At 29.6% G+C, this 16,196-nt stretch overlaps 9 protein-coding genes across 9 annotated transcripts; 5 read left to right on the top strand and 4 right to left on the bottom strand. All coding sequences in view use genetic code 12, as the record gives it.

Annotated features, from left to right (window-relative positions):
• Window positions 1-78: 78 nt before the first annotated feature.
• On the bottom strand, window positions 79-954 carry KGF55_001536 (uncharacterized protein; the record flags this gene model as incomplete). The annotated part of the gene is made up of 1 exon (XM_051756121.1): window positions 79-954. One exon carries the CDS (start codon window positions 952-954, stop codon window positions 79-81), a length of 876 nt encoding a protein of 291 aa, XP_051615846.1.
• Window positions 955-2,413: 1,459 nt separating this feature from the next.
• Window positions 2,414-3,427, top strand: KGF55_001535 (uncharacterized protein; the record flags this gene model as incomplete). The annotated part of the gene is made up of 1 exon (XM_051756120.1): window positions 2,414-3,427. The coding sequence occupies one exon, from the start codon at window positions 2,414-2,416 to the stop codon at window positions 3,425-3,427; it is 1,014 nt and encodes a 337-aa protein (XP_051615845.1).
• Window positions 3,428-3,827: 400 nt separating this feature from the next.
• KGF55_001534 (uncharacterized protein) lies at window positions 3,828-5,354 on the top strand (the record flags this gene model as incomplete). The annotated part of the gene is made up of 1 exon (XM_051756119.1): window positions 3,828-5,354. One exon carries the CDS (start codon window positions 3,828-3,830, stop codon window positions 5,352-5,354), a length of 1,527 nt encoding a protein of 508 aa, XP_051615844.1.
• A 1,134-nt stretch (window positions 5,355-6,488) lies between these two features.
• ZCF10 (Zcf10p) lies at window positions 6,489-9,428 on the top strand (the record flags this gene model as incomplete). The annotated part of the gene is made up of 1 exon (XM_051756118.1): window positions 6,489-9,428. The coding sequence occupies one exon, from the start codon at window positions 6,489-6,491 to the stop codon at window positions 9,426-9,428; it is 2,940 nt and encodes a 979-aa protein (XP_051615843.1).
• Window positions 9,429-9,548: 120 nt separating this feature from the next.
• Window positions 9,549-10,289, bottom strand: KGF55_001532 (uncharacterized protein; the record flags this gene model as incomplete). Its single annotated transcript, XM_051756117.1, has 1 exon — window positions 9,549-10,289. The coding sequence occupies one exon, from the start codon at window positions 10,287-10,289 to the stop codon at window positions 9,549-9,551; it is 741 nt and encodes a 246-aa protein (XP_051615842.1).
• Window positions 10,290-11,101: 812 nt separating this feature from the next.
• TPK2 (cAMP-dependent protein kinase catalytic subunit) lies at window positions 11,102-12,343 on the top strand (the record flags this gene model as incomplete). The annotated part of the gene is made up of 1 exon (XM_051756116.1): window positions 11,102-12,343. The coding sequence occupies one exon, from the start codon at window positions 11,102-11,104 to the stop codon at window positions 12,341-12,343; it is 1,242 nt and encodes a 413-aa protein (XP_051615841.1).
• A 104-nt stretch (window positions 12,344-12,447) lies between these two features.
• On the bottom strand, window positions 12,448-12,786 carry KGF55_001530 (DNA-directed RNA polymerase II core subunit; the record flags this gene model as incomplete). Its single annotated transcript, XM_051756115.1, has 1 exon — window positions 12,448-12,786. The coding sequence occupies one exon, from the start codon at window positions 12,784-12,786 to the stop codon at window positions 12,448-12,450; it is 339 nt and encodes a 112-aa protein (XP_051615840.1).
• Window positions 12,787-12,998: 212 nt separating this feature from the next.
• On the top strand, window positions 12,999-13,529 carry KGF55_001529 (mitochondrial 54S ribosomal protein bL12m; the record flags this gene model as incomplete). Its single annotated transcript, XM_051756114.1, has 1 exon — window positions 12,999-13,529. One exon carries the CDS (start codon window positions 12,999-13,001, stop codon window positions 13,527-13,529), a length of 531 nt encoding a protein of 176 aa, XP_051615839.1.
• A 978-nt stretch (window positions 13,530-14,507) lies between these two features.
• KGF55_001528 (uncharacterized protein) lies at window positions 14,508-14,789 on the bottom strand (the record flags this gene model as incomplete). Its single annotated transcript, XM_051756113.1, has 1 exon — window positions 14,508-14,789. One exon carries the CDS (start codon window positions 14,787-14,789, stop codon window positions 14,508-14,510), a length of 282 nt encoding a protein of 93 aa, XP_051615838.1.
• Window positions 14,790-16,196: the final 1,407 nt, after the last annotated feature.

The raw sequence follows: 16,196 nt of genomic DNA, 5'->3' as shown, positions 1-16,196 counted from the left end.
TCTATACAATTTTAAGATACATTAACAAGGTGTAAAATTACAACCTAAATCGTAAGACTACAACTTATTTTTTAATTTTCATTCCAATAACTCCTTAACTTCATCTTTAACAATTTCTTTATCAAAATCAGGTCTTGGTTTTTCATAACCATTCATTGTTCTTGCATAAGTAATACCACCTAATCTACTAACAGGTTTTAATTTTGAAATATCTAAATTATTTAAATCTTTATTTATAACATCTTCTCTAACATGAAAATTTATACCTTCAACAATACATAAAGTACCAGTAGCTCTATTTGGATCTAATTTTGATTTCCATTCATGAGAAGTTATTAATTTAGCTTCAATTGAAAAAGCTGATTCTGCAACATGTTGAGGTTTAACTTTTGTTGAATTTAAAGGAGTTAAACCAGATAATTTCCATTCATCAATATTAAAAGGACTATTTATTGCACAAAAATTTGCTGCTTCAACAAACCATTCACTTATTATATTTATTGTTAATTCTTCAGTTTCTAAAATATTTTTACAAGTATCTTTTGGATTACCTTTACCACCAGAAAATCCAATTGTAAAAATTGGAGGATCATGATTAACTACAGTAAAATATGAAAAAGGAGCTAAATTTCTAATTCCATCTTTTGAAATAGTTGATATAAATCCAATAGGTCTTGGAACAACAGCACTTATTAAAGTTTTATAATTATCAACTGGATTTCTACCTTCTCCAAATGGATCAATTTCTAATTTTTTATGATTTTTCCATTCATTATTATTTGCACCTGATCCAACTTTCCAATCCTTGTCGGGAATTTGTGTATAACTCCAATTTAAATCAAAATCAAATGGAGGTCTTTCATTTTCAACTTTATTGAAATCTGGATGAGGATTTCTTTTAACTTGATTTTCTAATCCAAATCTTTTTGGTTCTTCTTCTTTTGTTTGAGTCATTAAGTTATTTATTGTGGTGTTGTAGATTTTTCTGTTGATAAATTTGAGTTTAGATTTATTTATTACTTTATTTGTGGTTCTTACTATATTCATTCAATTATTAGAATGAAACTAATAATTGTTAATTTGGTGTCGGTATATATTACTGAAAATTTATTTTCTGCTTACAAATAGTAACCACTGATTAATAATTCAATTCAGTATTATTATAATAACTATTATTATAAGGTGAAAAGTGTTCAAAATTATGGTTTGATATTTTTTATTAATTATCGACGGAATTGTACGAAAATAACTTAATATTAAGTTTCGGAATTATTTTTTTTTTCCAAATTGTGTAATGTTAGATCTCCTCTAGATTTTGTTACTAAAGCTTATATACTTAAGTAATATACTTTTACGAAAGTTTGTAATGGACTGCAAAATATTTAACCGGAAATGCAAAAAATTCAAAATGATAATTATTAGTGTATTTAAACGGTCAAGAAGATATTGCATCAGTATCGAACCGAGCCTAGGCACGATCATGAAGGCGAAGATTTAATTTAATTTACTTGCACCCAATTTGTTGGCAGAAAAAACCCTTGCTAAAAAATCTCTTAAACTCAGTATAGTCCTCGAAATTTTCAGTTTATCATCTCAAATCAACACTTTCAATGGAGACAAACATACATTTTACATTTAAAATTCTGTAAATATACTAATCAAGTTACTGGACAAGTTCATCAAGTAAGATTGAAAAGTTTTATGGTTGAGGGATGAAAATTACCAATCTGTCTCTCAACCTTAATGAACGTTGTTGTAAAGGGTTTTTGTGTTCTTTCTTAGAATGTTCGACATCTTGGGTACCGTTAGGTTGGAAGATTCAAAAATTGATAATTTAGAATAGTAATCACAATAACAACCTACTTAAGGACAAGTTAATTCTAAATGTTTTTTGTATGAAACTTTTTGTATTAATTTGTTTATGTTTTGGTATACATGTATAAATAATGGTCGACCCATAACTTAAACGACAACTGCATATAACGGGAAATAATGGAATTGTATCATTAAAAAACAGTTCCTTTTCAATTTATAGAACACATGACTAAAGGCTATTGCAAGCGTAGGACTGATTATCTTCGAACAATGTATTTCACAGACCTACGGCCGATAATGAGACATTAATTTGTTCTATTGACGTATTATTCATGTCAATTTTTTGATCTAATCTACCCCCCACAAAATCATTAAAGATAAAACTTTAAATGTAAAGCGTATTAAATATTGACAAGATTCATAACCAATTCTTAAGCTAGAGCTTAATAATCGGATTTACTATTAATCAACTGAACAACCTTGCACTATATAAATATAAAAATAAATCAACAGCACCTACCATGACAATTGAAAGATTATTCTTTTCGAGATACACTTGAACCAGCAAGGAACTATCTACACTACAAAATTTTGAATAATGCCAGCACAACATACTAATGGAAACTCACGACCAGTTGGTCCGAAAATCACTGATATGAGTGATGATACAATCACTGAGAATACAATCCTAGTAAACTCACAACATAAAGATTATAGATTATTATTCATATTAAAAAAACTTGTACAACATTTACATGATTTTGCAAGAGAAACTAGATTAACTACCGATGAATGGGAACAAGGTATTAAATTTTTAACAGAATGTGGTAAAATGTGTTCTGATATAAGACAAGAATTTGTATTATTATCTGATGTATTGGGATTATCTGTATTAGTTGATTCTATATCACATCCAAAACCAGATAATGCAACTATTGGTACTTTATTAGGACCATTTCATACTCATGATGCCGAGACTGTCGAACAAGGTGATTCTATATGTTCAGAAGGCAAAGGGGAACCCTTGTTAATTGAAGGATTATTAACTGATCCAAATGGTCAACCTATTGAAGATGGAACAATAGATATCTGGCATTGTGATGAAAATGGATTTTATGATACTCAATATTCAAATAGGGAACATCCTGACATGAGAGGTATAGTGAAAACAGATAAAGAAGGTAAATTTATTATTAAATGTACAAGACCAGTTCCTTATCCTATTCCTCATGATGGTCCTGTTGGTAAATTATTGAAAAAAATAAATAGACATCCATTTAGACCAGCTCATCTTCATTTTATTATTGAAAAACCTGGTTATGATAAATTAATCACTGCATTATATGCAAAAAATGATCCTTATGAAACTTCAGATGCAGTATTTGGTGTTAAAAGTTCTTTATTATTTGAATTAGATAAATTGGGTGATGCAAAGGCTAAATTATATGATATGAAACCTGATGATTGGTTATTACGCTGGCATTTTAAAATTATAACTGAAGAAGAGTCAAGAAAATTAGTTTTAAAACGTAATTCAGAAGCTGTGAAAAAATTAGGGGAAGATGTAAGAATCAACAATGAAGGATTACCTGAAGCAGCTCCATTGGACTAAATATATAGGTAAGAATTTGCATAATTTGGGCTTAATCATAACGACATACGAACATTGAACTGTAAAACTGTAGTTAGACGATTTCAAATCCTAGAATATATACCGACTCAACCTTCCATTTCATTCGAGCTTTCGTCTTGTTGATTCAAAGTTCTGCGTCTTTTCTACTCCACAACTCGGATTAATGGTATAAGATTTCCATTAACTCGCACAAAAAAATATATTAGAAAGAGAACAAATTGTTTTTCCGACAAAATATTAGATCAAATTTGTTTTTAATTTGGATCACTTGAACCTAATTCCGGTTAGATCTGATAATTCTTAATTTAGGTTATATATTGAGATGCAATTCGATAAAATTTAATGATTGAGATGATGTTATCATCGTCAACAATAAATAATGTTGTCATTTGCTACTAAAGTTTACATTAAACAATCACCATGTCTAGTCAGATTTTATGCAATCACTCATCAAAAAACCAAAGTTGTTCAAACTACAGATGAAGCTCTTCAAGGAGTTGGTTCAAATATTGTTTTATTATCTGGTGGGTTTGGTTTAAGTGGTGTACCAGATACTGTTATAAATGCAATGGTTAATAAACCGGAAATTAAAAATGTAACGGCAGTTTCAAATAATGCTGGTTTAGATGGAAGAGGTTTATCACAATTATTAGTTACTGGTCAAATTACAAAAATGATAAGTTCATATATTGGAGGAAATAGAACTTTTGAAAAATTATATCTTACTGGTCAAATAGATTTAGAATTAACTCCTCAAGGAAATTTAGCAGAAAGAGTTAGAGCTGGAGCTGCAGGTATTCCTGGTTTCTATTCTCCAACCGGTGTTGGAACTTGGTTAGAAGAAGGAAAATTACCAGTTAGATATGATTCAACAGGTGAAAAAGTTTTAAAAACAAGTGAACCAAGAGAAGTTAGAGAATTTAATGGTAAGAAATATTTATTAGAACCAGCTATTTTTGGTGATGTTGCAGTTATAAAAGCTTTTAAAGCTGATACTTTGGGTAATTGTTGGTTTAGAGGAGCTGCTAGAAATTTTAATTCAGTTATGGGTAGAAATGCAAAATTAACTATTGTTGAAGCTGAAAATATTGTTGAACCTGGTGATATTGAACCTGAAGATGTTCATTTACCTTCAATATATGTTGATAGAGTTATTAAATCTACTACTCCAAAAGATATTGAAATTTATAAACATACAGAAGATGACAATACATCTGATTCGTCTTTAGAAAATCCAAAATCTGATGCTGAATTAAAAAGAGCTAAAATTGTACGTAGAGCAGCACAAGAATTCACAGACGGATCATTTGCAAATTTAGGTATTGGTATGCCAACATTAGCTCCTAATTATTTACCAAAGGGAATTTCAGTAACTTTACAATCAGAAAATGGTATATTAGGATTAGGACCATATCCTAAAAAGGGTGAAGAAGATGCTGATTTAATTAATGCAGGTAAAGAAACAGTTACATTAGCTCCAGGTGCTTCATTATTTGGATCAGAAGAATCTTTCGGTATGATAAGAAGTGGTAAAATTGATTTAACTATTTTGGGTGGTTTACAAGTTGCAGCAAATGGTGATTTAGCTAATTGGGGATTACCAGGAAGAGTTAAAGGAATGGGAGGAGCAATGGATTTAGTATCAAATCCTCAGAATACAAGAGTTGTTGTCGTAATGGAACATGTTGATAAAAAGGGTAGACCAAAGATATTAGAACAATGTCAATTCCCATTAACTGGTCAAAAATGTGTTTCTAGAATTATAACCGATTTGGCTGTTTTTGACATTATAGATGAAAAATTAGTATTAATTGAAATTGATCCAAGTAGTAGTATTGAAGAAATAAAAGCTAAAACTGGTGCTAAATTTGAAATTTCACCAAATTTGAAAACTATAGATATATAACCTCGGAGTTAAAAATAGGAATGAAAACAATAGACGTATAAACTTGGAACTTAAATAATAGGATTGAGGGGGTGGTTGTATAAATTGTAGAAGCTTTAAGTAATAGTCCTCATTTTAATTAATTGGTTTTTAATGCAATTGGATACAAAAACGGGTAATGTACAATCATGCAAAAATCTCACAAATATTTAACGCGAAACAGTTCTATAGGTCAGAATAAAAGACATTGGTCTAATCTGATGTGGGCAGGATTGTTATCATATTTTTATTTCTATTTCCATTTCTTTTTTCAATTGTCTTTGCAATTGTGGACTCAGCTGTGTAATAAGATAGCCTTATATTCTGAATTTTAACTGAAATTTGCCAAGATTCTTTGTTCACTTTCTTAAAAGCTTATAAACCCTTTGAAACTAAAATAGAAGATTCAATTACTATATTTTCTCGCAAATAAATTTAGAGATAATTTTCAAAAGCTTGATTCGTTTAAATTAATAAGTAGTACAGTATATGCATAGTTAGGAAGTCAGTTTAGTTCGTAAATAATTTTCATACAAAAATAGATTTCGACACAAACACCCCACGACACAGCCAGAATCCTTTAAGCACGTTACTATTAAGTAACATATCGTAGCTAGTGTTTGAGTTATTGAAGACTCGTACTAAGCTGTGTAACGCTGCTCATCCTCATCTCATCCCGCACTCTAAACTTAGGCTGAAATTGTGATATTTTTGTGGTGTTTTTGAATGAAAAATATCAGGGCATTATATTGTGATAATATAATAAATTATTTAACCTAAAATTATTGAATCATTCTTCAAATAAATTTATAATAAACATTTTACTTCAAACAACAAAGAACCTATTGGCATTAAATTCAAGATTTACGTTAAAGTCAAATATTTCGAGAATCACTAGAGATAGAAAGCCTCAAATAATACTTGTTTGTTTTCATAATTTCAAATTATTGAATTTAATTTTATTTCTCCATGTTTTTGAATTGACTTCAAACCAATATTAATTAAACTTACACATTTAGATTGAGTACATAAATTTGAACAAAACACTGTCTTAAACTTCAACGGCTGATAACGTAATCATATAAACACAGATACTCATTCATTCATAATTACCAAATGCTGACCGTAGTGAAAGAGGAAGTTCAGACCACAAAACGAAGAAGAATCAAACAAGCTTGCGAATATTGCAGATCAAAGAAAGCAAAATGTGATGGGTTAACGCCTACTTGTTCAAGTTGTTTAACTAACAATGAGAAATGTGTTTACACTCAATCCTCTAAAAGAAGAGGTTTACCCACAGGATATACTCATGATTTGGAGAAAAAAGTGTTATTATTACAAGGAATCATTTTATCCTTAATACCGAAAAGAGAATTTTATGAAAATGATATATGGGAGATTCTTAAAAATCCAACAGATTTACTAAATAATTTAAATGATATAAACAGTTTATGGAAAAATCATGAAATTTTCAAATACATTGATAATATTCAAGAAGAATTGAGCCCTGTACTTGAACGAATAAAGAACAGTGGTAAGACTACCTCAAGTAAATTGAATGGTAAAAGTACATCTCCTGAAATGAAGAAAGAGACAATGGAAGTCTTGAGCGCAACTCCTCCAACACCTCGTATTCAACGACAAACCGAAACACCTCATTCATTGGCCGAAGTTTCACAAGTACCTGCTCCGCAATCACAATCCCAACAACCAATACAACAGCGGCAAGCATCCCAGTCACAAATGTCATTGCAACAACAACAGCAAGCACCACCACCACCACCACAATTTAATGGCCTAGTCACAACTTCCAATAGTTTTCAAAATATACCTGCCCAATTTAATAGTATGCTACCGACTCCAAATGGATTGTTACCACCAGAAGCAGTTAATTTTGTCAATGATCCTTCATTTTTCTTAAACTATGATATTTTTCAATTTATATCTGATGAAGTTGAAGGATCAGGTAGTTCAGAAAACGATTGGGAACCTGTTGCATTACAATATCATGGATTATCATCGATAATTTCTGGTTTTACGAATAAAGCAATACAACAAAGTTATAATAAGAAATCAATAGCTCATAAAAATCCCTTTAGAGTTGGATCAATTTTTAATGTTTCTTCATTTGCTATTGATGCAAGTTTTCAAGATAAAATATCATTACCTTCTGAAATGTTTCAATTTCCAAAAAATGTTCGTAAATTAGTTGATAATTATTTTCAAATTTTTCATATCATGATCCCTATGTTGGATAAAATTACTGTCAAGAAACAATTAAATTATTTACAATCAATTAATGGTGATGAGCGACAAGGTATAGATTGTAATGTAATTGCTTTAATTTGGGCAATGATTGCATTAGGTGAATCAAGTACTAATACAACTGGTAATTTATTGGAAAGTTTAAGATATGCTAAAAATTCAATAATGTCATTAGAATATTCTTTAACTTCAACAATTGAAACAATGCAAGCTATGTTGTTATTAGGTATATTTTATTATAATGTTGGACAATGGGATTTTTCATGGGTATTAATTAGTTCAAGTACAAGGATGGCAATTGATGTTAGATTAATGAGATCAGCTACAGATGAAGAAAATGAAAAATATAAATCAAGTAGTACATTAAATAATATCAGTAGACAACGGACATGGGCAGCAGTATATGCTATAAATACTTTATTGGCTGCAAGAATGGGTAGATCTCCTGTAGTAAGAGCAGCAGATTGGCCAATACCACAAGTTAACAATGACGGATGGGAAGAATGGGAACCATGGGAATGTTATCATGCTTCAGAAACTATTAAATTGAATCATGGAAGATTTTTAACAAAATTTAATGAGTTTATTAGAGGTACAACAATCTTGAATTTAGCTATTACTTCAACAATTGATACATCAAAAGGGATTATGGATGAATTGAATGATCAAGATAAAGCTGATTTAAAAATAGATTATGATGATAGACAAAATTCAAGAAGTATGACAATGAGTAATTTTGAATCAAAAATTAATGAATGGATGAGAAGTTTACCTGAATATTGTAGATTAAAAGAAAATAATAATGATCCACCAATAGTTGCTATACATGCATTGAGGCAATTAGTTTGGTGTGTTTTGGTTGTTAGATTGAGTTCATTGAAGGGAACAACTGAAATTCAAAGAAAAATGATTAAATCTAGAAATATTCAATATACAAAAGCTATCTTGGCAATCAAAAAATTATTTAGTTCAGATGTTGTACAAATGGTAAGATATTATCCATTTGTTGATTATTTATTAGCTATTGCAATGAATTTTCCTCAAATGATGGATTTCCAAACTGAACAAGAGAAGATTCTACATTGCAGAGATATCAATAAGTTATTGATTAGTGCACAATTTATACCTTCAATGAGAGTTTCGTTAGAGATTTCAAGACATATGCATTCCGAACAACAACAACAACTACAAGAAACTCCAAAAGCTCAAGAAAGTCCTACTATTGCTAATTTGTTGAACTCACCTGAACATAGACCATCTGCTATACCTGTAACTGGAACTACACCAAAGTCTGCTATTCCTGTTGTACCTATAGTTTCACAATCACCTACTCCACAAATTTTGAAAAATACATACAAGAATGACACTTTATACGCTCAATCGAGAGTATTGTTAGATGGAGTAAACGCATTGAGTCCACCAATTGATCATGACATGCAATTGAAGCAACAACAAAGAATGCCTACTGTTCCAGAGTATGAACAAGTTCATCCATCAAGACAATTTTCACAACCTCATATACAACCTCATCAAACACCACCTACTCAACCTCCAACAAATTATCAACAACAACAACAACAACAACAAGCTTTTGCTAATCAACAAAAACTTCTGGCTTTTGAATATAAGACTTATCTACCTTCACCTATACCTAATCCACAACAACAGAGTCCTCATTCTCATCTACAAAATCCCCATCAGCAACATCATCATCAACAAAGTAATATTTACTCACAACCAACCTCACAAAATTTTCAAGCGCCACCGTCTCAACCAGGAGTAAACAAATGAACTTGAGTAAAGAAATGGAAGGAAGCTCATCACTACAGACTTTCTTACAGTAGATAAAAATACCATTATATATTATTTATAAAATGTAAAATCATAATTCGTTAATTGTTTAATTCAGTTTTAACCAAATATTCCTTCTTCCATAGCATTTGGAACATCTTTATCTCCATAAACTCCCTTCCAACTAATCGGTTTTTGCCAATCCCCAGGTTTCAGTATTTTCAATATTTCAATTAATTTATTAATCATCTTTATTGCATCATCAAAATTATCACCTTCATAATTATAACTTATTAAAACTTTTAAGTTATCTTTTTTACCAATCTTTAAACTTTTCAATAATTTACTCATAAATATTGAATTTTTATCTTCATCTTCTGGTGAATTTGTGATTGTTAGCTTCTCTAGATTTGTTGATAAATCTTCATTATCATAAATTAAAATGTCTCCACTATTTACACTCTCAATTAATCCAGAATCTGCTGAATTTAATACTATAACTTGTTTAAAATTTTGAATAAAAGGTACAATTACTTCATTGATAAAAGGAGTTGTATATGATGGAATGATTGGAGATCTTTGTTGAACAACTGTTAAATTTAAATCTTTACTGTAATAAACTTCAATAGCATGACTTATACCTTCAATTGGGTTAGATACATAATCTATTGGTGATGCAAATGGGTATAAATATAAATCATTTAAATAACCTATTTTTACAAAATTAAAATTATTAATTAGTAGATCTACTGTTAATTGAGGTAGGTTTCCTATTGAAATTGTAGGAAGAATTAATGTTGACGTCTGAAGAATGGATTCATCTTCGTTCCCAACTGGTTCATAAGGTTTGGTCACTGACATGGTTTGATTTGTTGTAGAATATTGGTTGGCAAATTATTGATGTTTATTTGATCTCGTAAATTAAATGCAATTGAAACTAAAATTGATGCTACCAATACGACCAGCTGACACAAATATTGGAAAATTTGAGCCCAGCTTTTCTCAGCTTTTTGTGCAAGCTTTAAGAAAAATCGATCAAAAATTAAGTCCAAATAGATCTGTCAACACAAAAATGTATATAAAGTGACACTAGATTAGATCACTTTAACTCACTTTTGATTAATGAAATAGTTGATAATCTGAGGATAAAGGATCGGTATATATCTTAGAATAACACAACCTTGCTTGACTTCAATCAGATTATATATCAAACATAGTAGTATATTTCTTATATTGATAATATATTGCTAATTTTTTTTTTATTCAAAATTTGGACTAGACTAACCAAATAAAATACAATCTATTCTAATTTTGCTCCTTTTTTATTTTTTTTCTTTTGTGTCTACAACATCGTTGAAGTATTATTTTAATTTCAATTCAATTTATTAACATATCATCATATTTATTTGTATCATTTGATTTAAACTATAGAAAAATCTCAATTGAGTCAATAGAATATAAAATTATCTGCTAATTATCAAAACAGCTAAATTCACCTCAATCTGTTCCTTCAAGTAAACTCATCAGAACTTAAAGATAAGTTAGTTCTGATCAACTCAATAAACCTTGGGTCAATTGAAACACTGAGCAAGATTTAATCAACAATCGATTGTTTCATGCCAAATTTTTTACAGAAATTACATATAGGTAAAAACAATCACTCGCAATTAAATATGGAATATAATAATTATCAACAACAACAACAACCACATCAACCTGGAGAGAATATAAATCATCCTGGAACGGCTCATTCAGCGGCAACTACGACAAATGTTAATTCAACTACAACGGCGAATGTAACACAAGCTCAACAACAAGCTCAAGCTCAAGAACATGCAAAACAAGAAGAACAACAAAGACAACAACAACAACATCAACATCAACAACAAGTTCCTAAAAATGCTGCAGATGAAGCTATTCAACGATCTTTATTACCTCAAAGATCAACTATAAGTAAAGGTAAATATTCATTAAATGATTTTTCAATAATGAGAACTTTAGGAACTGGTTCTTTTGGTAGAGTTCATTTAGTAAGATCAGTACATAATGGTAGATATTATGCTATAAAAGTTTTAAAAAAGCATCAAGTTGTTAAAATGAAACAAGTTGAACATACAAATGATGAAAGAAAAATGTTAAAATTAATTGAACATCCATTTTTAATTAGAATGTGGGGTACATTTCAAGATTCTAGAAATTTATTTATGGTAATGGATTATATTGAAGGAGGAGAATTATTTTCTTTATTAAGAAAATCTCAAAGATTTCCTAATCCTGTAGCAAAATTCTATGCAGCTGAAGTTACTTTAGCTTTAGAATATTTACACAGTCATGATATAATATATAGAGATTTAAAACCTGAAAATATTTTATTGGATAGAAATGGACATATTAAAATTACAGATTTTGGATTTGCTAAAGAAGTAAATACTGTTACTTGGACTTTATGTGGTACTCCAGATTATATTGCTCCAGAAGTAATAACAACAAAACCTTATAATAAATCAGTTGATTGGTGGAGTTTAGGTGTTTTAATATTTGAGATGTTAGCAGGTTATACTCCATTTTATGATTCAACTCCAATGAAAACTTATGAAAAAATATTAGCTGGAAAAATTCATTTTCCAAGTTTTTTTCAACCTGATGAAATTGATTTATTATCAAAATTAATAACGGCAGATTTAACAAGAAGATTAGGAAATTTAATAAATGGACCAGCAGATATAAGAAATCATCCATGGTTTCAAGAAGTAGTATGGGAGAAATTGTTAGCAAAAGATATTGAAACTCCATATGAACCACCAATTACTGCTGGAGTTGGTGACTCATCTTTATTTGATCATTATCCAGAAGAACAGCTTGATTATGGTATACAATGTGATGATCCATATGGACAATATTTCCAAGATTTTTAAAAACAATTTAATAAGTTTATTTATAATAATATACAAACGTTAAATACTGAACTTTTTTAATACCAAATACATCCACAAGAACTGAAAATTATCCCTTACATGCTTTAAGCTTGAAATACATGTTTACATTCCAAACAAACAAAAAATAATATCATACTTGTATCTTTCCTCTTTTGTTGACTTTGAAAAAATACACAATCTCTATTCCCACATCTTGTACATTCTTTATCACTTCTAGGTAATGTTGGATCTTGACCAATATCTTCAACAACACCAGCAGTTGCACCAATGTTTGTAATTAATTCATGTCTATAAACTTTTGGATTTTCTGCTAATTCTGTATAACCACAATTTCTACATGCATAAAGTAATCTTTGATCTTCTTTATCTTCTCTTGGATACAACATATTATTGCACTCAGCACAAAACCTAAATGATGCCATTTCTATGATGTGGTTGTTGTTGTTGGTGAAGATGAAGATGAAGATTGCAAGATAGTAGACTCTAATAATCAAGTTTTTCAAATTATGAATTGTTTGTTAGTCGTGTGAAATTGTTTCAATTTATTTTTTTCACCAGATTCTACTCAATAAAATTTTTCAATTATCAAACACCACCAAGCTAGTAACCAAGATCACATACAAACAACTTCACAATGTCACTCATTCGTCAATCTATACATCGTAACTTAAAATCGATTACAAAAACCATTCCTACATCTTCATTCATAACACAATCAAGTCTAAGATTCAACTCCACAACCTCATCAACATCATCAGCCGACCCAAAAATAACTGAAATAGTTAATCAAATTTCAAAATTAACTCTCTTAGAAACTTCAAATTTGATCACAGAATTAAAAAATACATTAAATATATCAGATATTGCATTACCAGTAGGAGGATCAAGTGCTGCCCCAACACAACAAACACAAGTAGAAGAAGAAGTAACAAAAGAACCAGTAGAAGAAAAAACGATATTTTTAATAAAATTAGAAAGTTTTGATCCAAAATCAAAACCCAAAATTATAAAAGAAGTTAAAAGTTTATTAGGTTTAAGTTTAGTTGAAAGTAAAAAATTTGTTGAAAGTGCTCCTAAAATTTTAAAAGAAAATGTTGCAAAAGAAGATGCTGATAAAATTAAATCAACTTTAGAAGGATTAGGTGCTAAAGTTTCATTGGAATAGATAAATTTTATTAGATGAATCTTTCAAGTTGATCATATAATCTAAATTTAGTTGAAGTTTTGTATTGATAATGTTAACGGTCAATCAAATAGATAATTTATGTAATGTACTGTATAATGAGATCTTGTAAATATATATTCAGTTAGGATAGACAAACAAAGCTATTATAGTGATACACTGGTTGTAGTTAGGTTTAGTTCATGCTCAATTTTACTGCGCGAAATTACGATACTGTCTTTCATTTGCCAATAAAATCAAATCTTATATAAAAGTTTCATATTCTTCGAAGTAATGTTCACATTAACAGACCTAAAATTTGAACACAGTTTCTGGAGAAGATCCATCTAATTTAATAATGATATCGGTTACATCATCTTCAGTCACAGTTGAATACTCTTAGGCAATTCGTTTTCACATAACTTCAACCAAAATAAAAATAGAAAGGTAAAGGTATTACACCAACATGATAGAGTTGCCCTCATACTTTGTCTGATAGGAATCGAGCGTGTTTTGTTATTTCATAAGATCAAGCTGACTGTTCAGCAAAGATGAATTTGGACACATTTGTTTGAGATTACCAGTGAACAAAGATCTGAAGGCAGTCAAAGAGTAGTCATCAATAAGACCATAAGTATTGCACTAGTGAGCAATCAAGCAACATCAATATGTTTGGTTCGTGATAAAGACACAATCAATGTGAATGGGTATTTTTTCGATCTACGCTGGAGAAGGTTTACTGAAGATTTTATTAATTCTGGGAAACAGGATCTTAAAATGTTTTGATGAAACTTTTACTTCTACTATCATATGGTTTACTTTTGATTTTCACTAGATCAACTTGAGTATTCCTTAATTTGAAATTTTTATTAGACAGTCTAGTTGAATATTCTGTCTGTGTCCTATCGTTCTCCACGTTTTGTTCCAAAAGTGTATAATTTTTCTTCCAAGCACAGCTTACCCCGTTGGAAAGTGATGGAACTAGAAAACCATGAACTTCACACAATAGATCCAAAATTTATCATCAGAACTAATTTCAGATATGCTGAAATCTGTTAAATTGGAAGAATGCAAAATCAGTGGATCTAGATTACCAGGTGTTTCTGCAAACGTTGAATAAGGATCTATAGCCGATAATTGACTATGGACAGATTTCGTAGGAGAACTACCCCATAATTTAGTATCAATAAATATAGCATCTTTTGCAACCTCCAATTTAAAAGATTTCAACATATCTGATATTAGTTCCGATGAAGATTTCATGACTATAAAAAGTTACTAGGTTTTTGGTTCTCCTTCAATTGATTAAGGAATATTTTAAATCAATTATTCATTTTAGTTTAATTATCATTTATACTAACAAAATCACACCATAGAACTATCACCAATTCTTTCAAAAAGTTAAATCCACTAAATCAATACAATAACCTTAAATTTGCAAAACCTTCTTCAAAATGTTAAACAAAGCCAAAGGACTACATCCATATGATTTGGATTATTTTCATAAGCTAAACCTTGGACATTTTAGATATAAAGAAAGAAACATTCGGACATGCAATCTTTGCAAAAAAGAATTACCTGCAAGAACCATGTCAAACCACCTAATATTTCAATGTCGGGCATCAAAATTGTTGTGGCAACAGATTGGACCAAGAAATCGTCGGTTACAACTGAGAATTTTAATATGCAACTTAACTTTACAACCTTCAGAGATGACAAATATTAACCGGTATTTGAAAGCTTTATTCAGGTTAAATGGGTTCCGACGAACTCAGCCGGAGAGCCTGGAGCTCTCCGACACCCAAATTAACAAATGGATACCGGTATTCCTACATTTTGATTCAGTTTAAATACTTTATCGAAATGAAATCATGAACACTTTAAAAGACAATATAGTAAGAAAATGAAAAAATATATAAAAAAATGCAGAGGTTTTTAGATGGTGATCCATCATTGCTAATTCAAGATTATATTACAAAACAAGTATATAGAAATTATTAGTTAGAAATCTTTCCTCTATAGATTAAGTTTATTCTTTTACTGTTTAGCAAGCTAGACTACTGATCTAATAAACAATTAATACTGAAAAAAAAAAAAATTTGCAGCTATTCTTTTTTTAAGGAATTCATAATTCTGAAACATATTATTACGGTAATAAACGGTAAATATTAAATTCATTGAAAAATACTATGCCGATCTTAAAAATGGACTTCGGAATTCATTTTAGTCAATTTTATCGTGTGCATACATCCGAATCTTGATTATAAAAAACTAAAATTATTTTTAAATGGACTTCGTTACATAATCATTGTATAGATAATTACGTAATGCTTATAAATTAGGTTTTTTTTTTTTTTTTATTCATAAATTTAAAGTTTTGAGATCTTCGTAAATTTAAAGTTTAGAAGTTTAGATTTCGAAGTTTGGAATTTATATTGAGAATGCAATGTTATAGTTCGAGAAAATTATAGAAAAAACGATATACATACTGACTCAATAGTTGTAAGCTTTTGAGGTCTTAGACTTATACAGTTATAATCTTTGAGCTTTCGATTAAGTACTGCTATTCTTGAAAATAATAGAACAGATTTGCAAAAAATAAGATCTGTGCGGACCAAATAGTTTTTTTTTCTGTTGTACAAAATTGTTGACACGAAAATGAATGGACTT

This window comes from Candida pseudojiufengensis, assembly GCF_024610245.1.
Source record: "Candida pseudojiufengensis strain CBS 10847 chromosome Unknown scaffold9, whole genome shotgun sequence".
Taxonomy (NCBI): domain Eukaryota; kingdom Fungi; phylum Ascomycota; class Pichiomycetes; order Serinales; family Debaryomycetaceae; genus Lodderomyces; species Lodderomyces pseudojiufengensis.
This window is presented reverse-complemented; position numbering and strand designations above follow the sequence as displayed.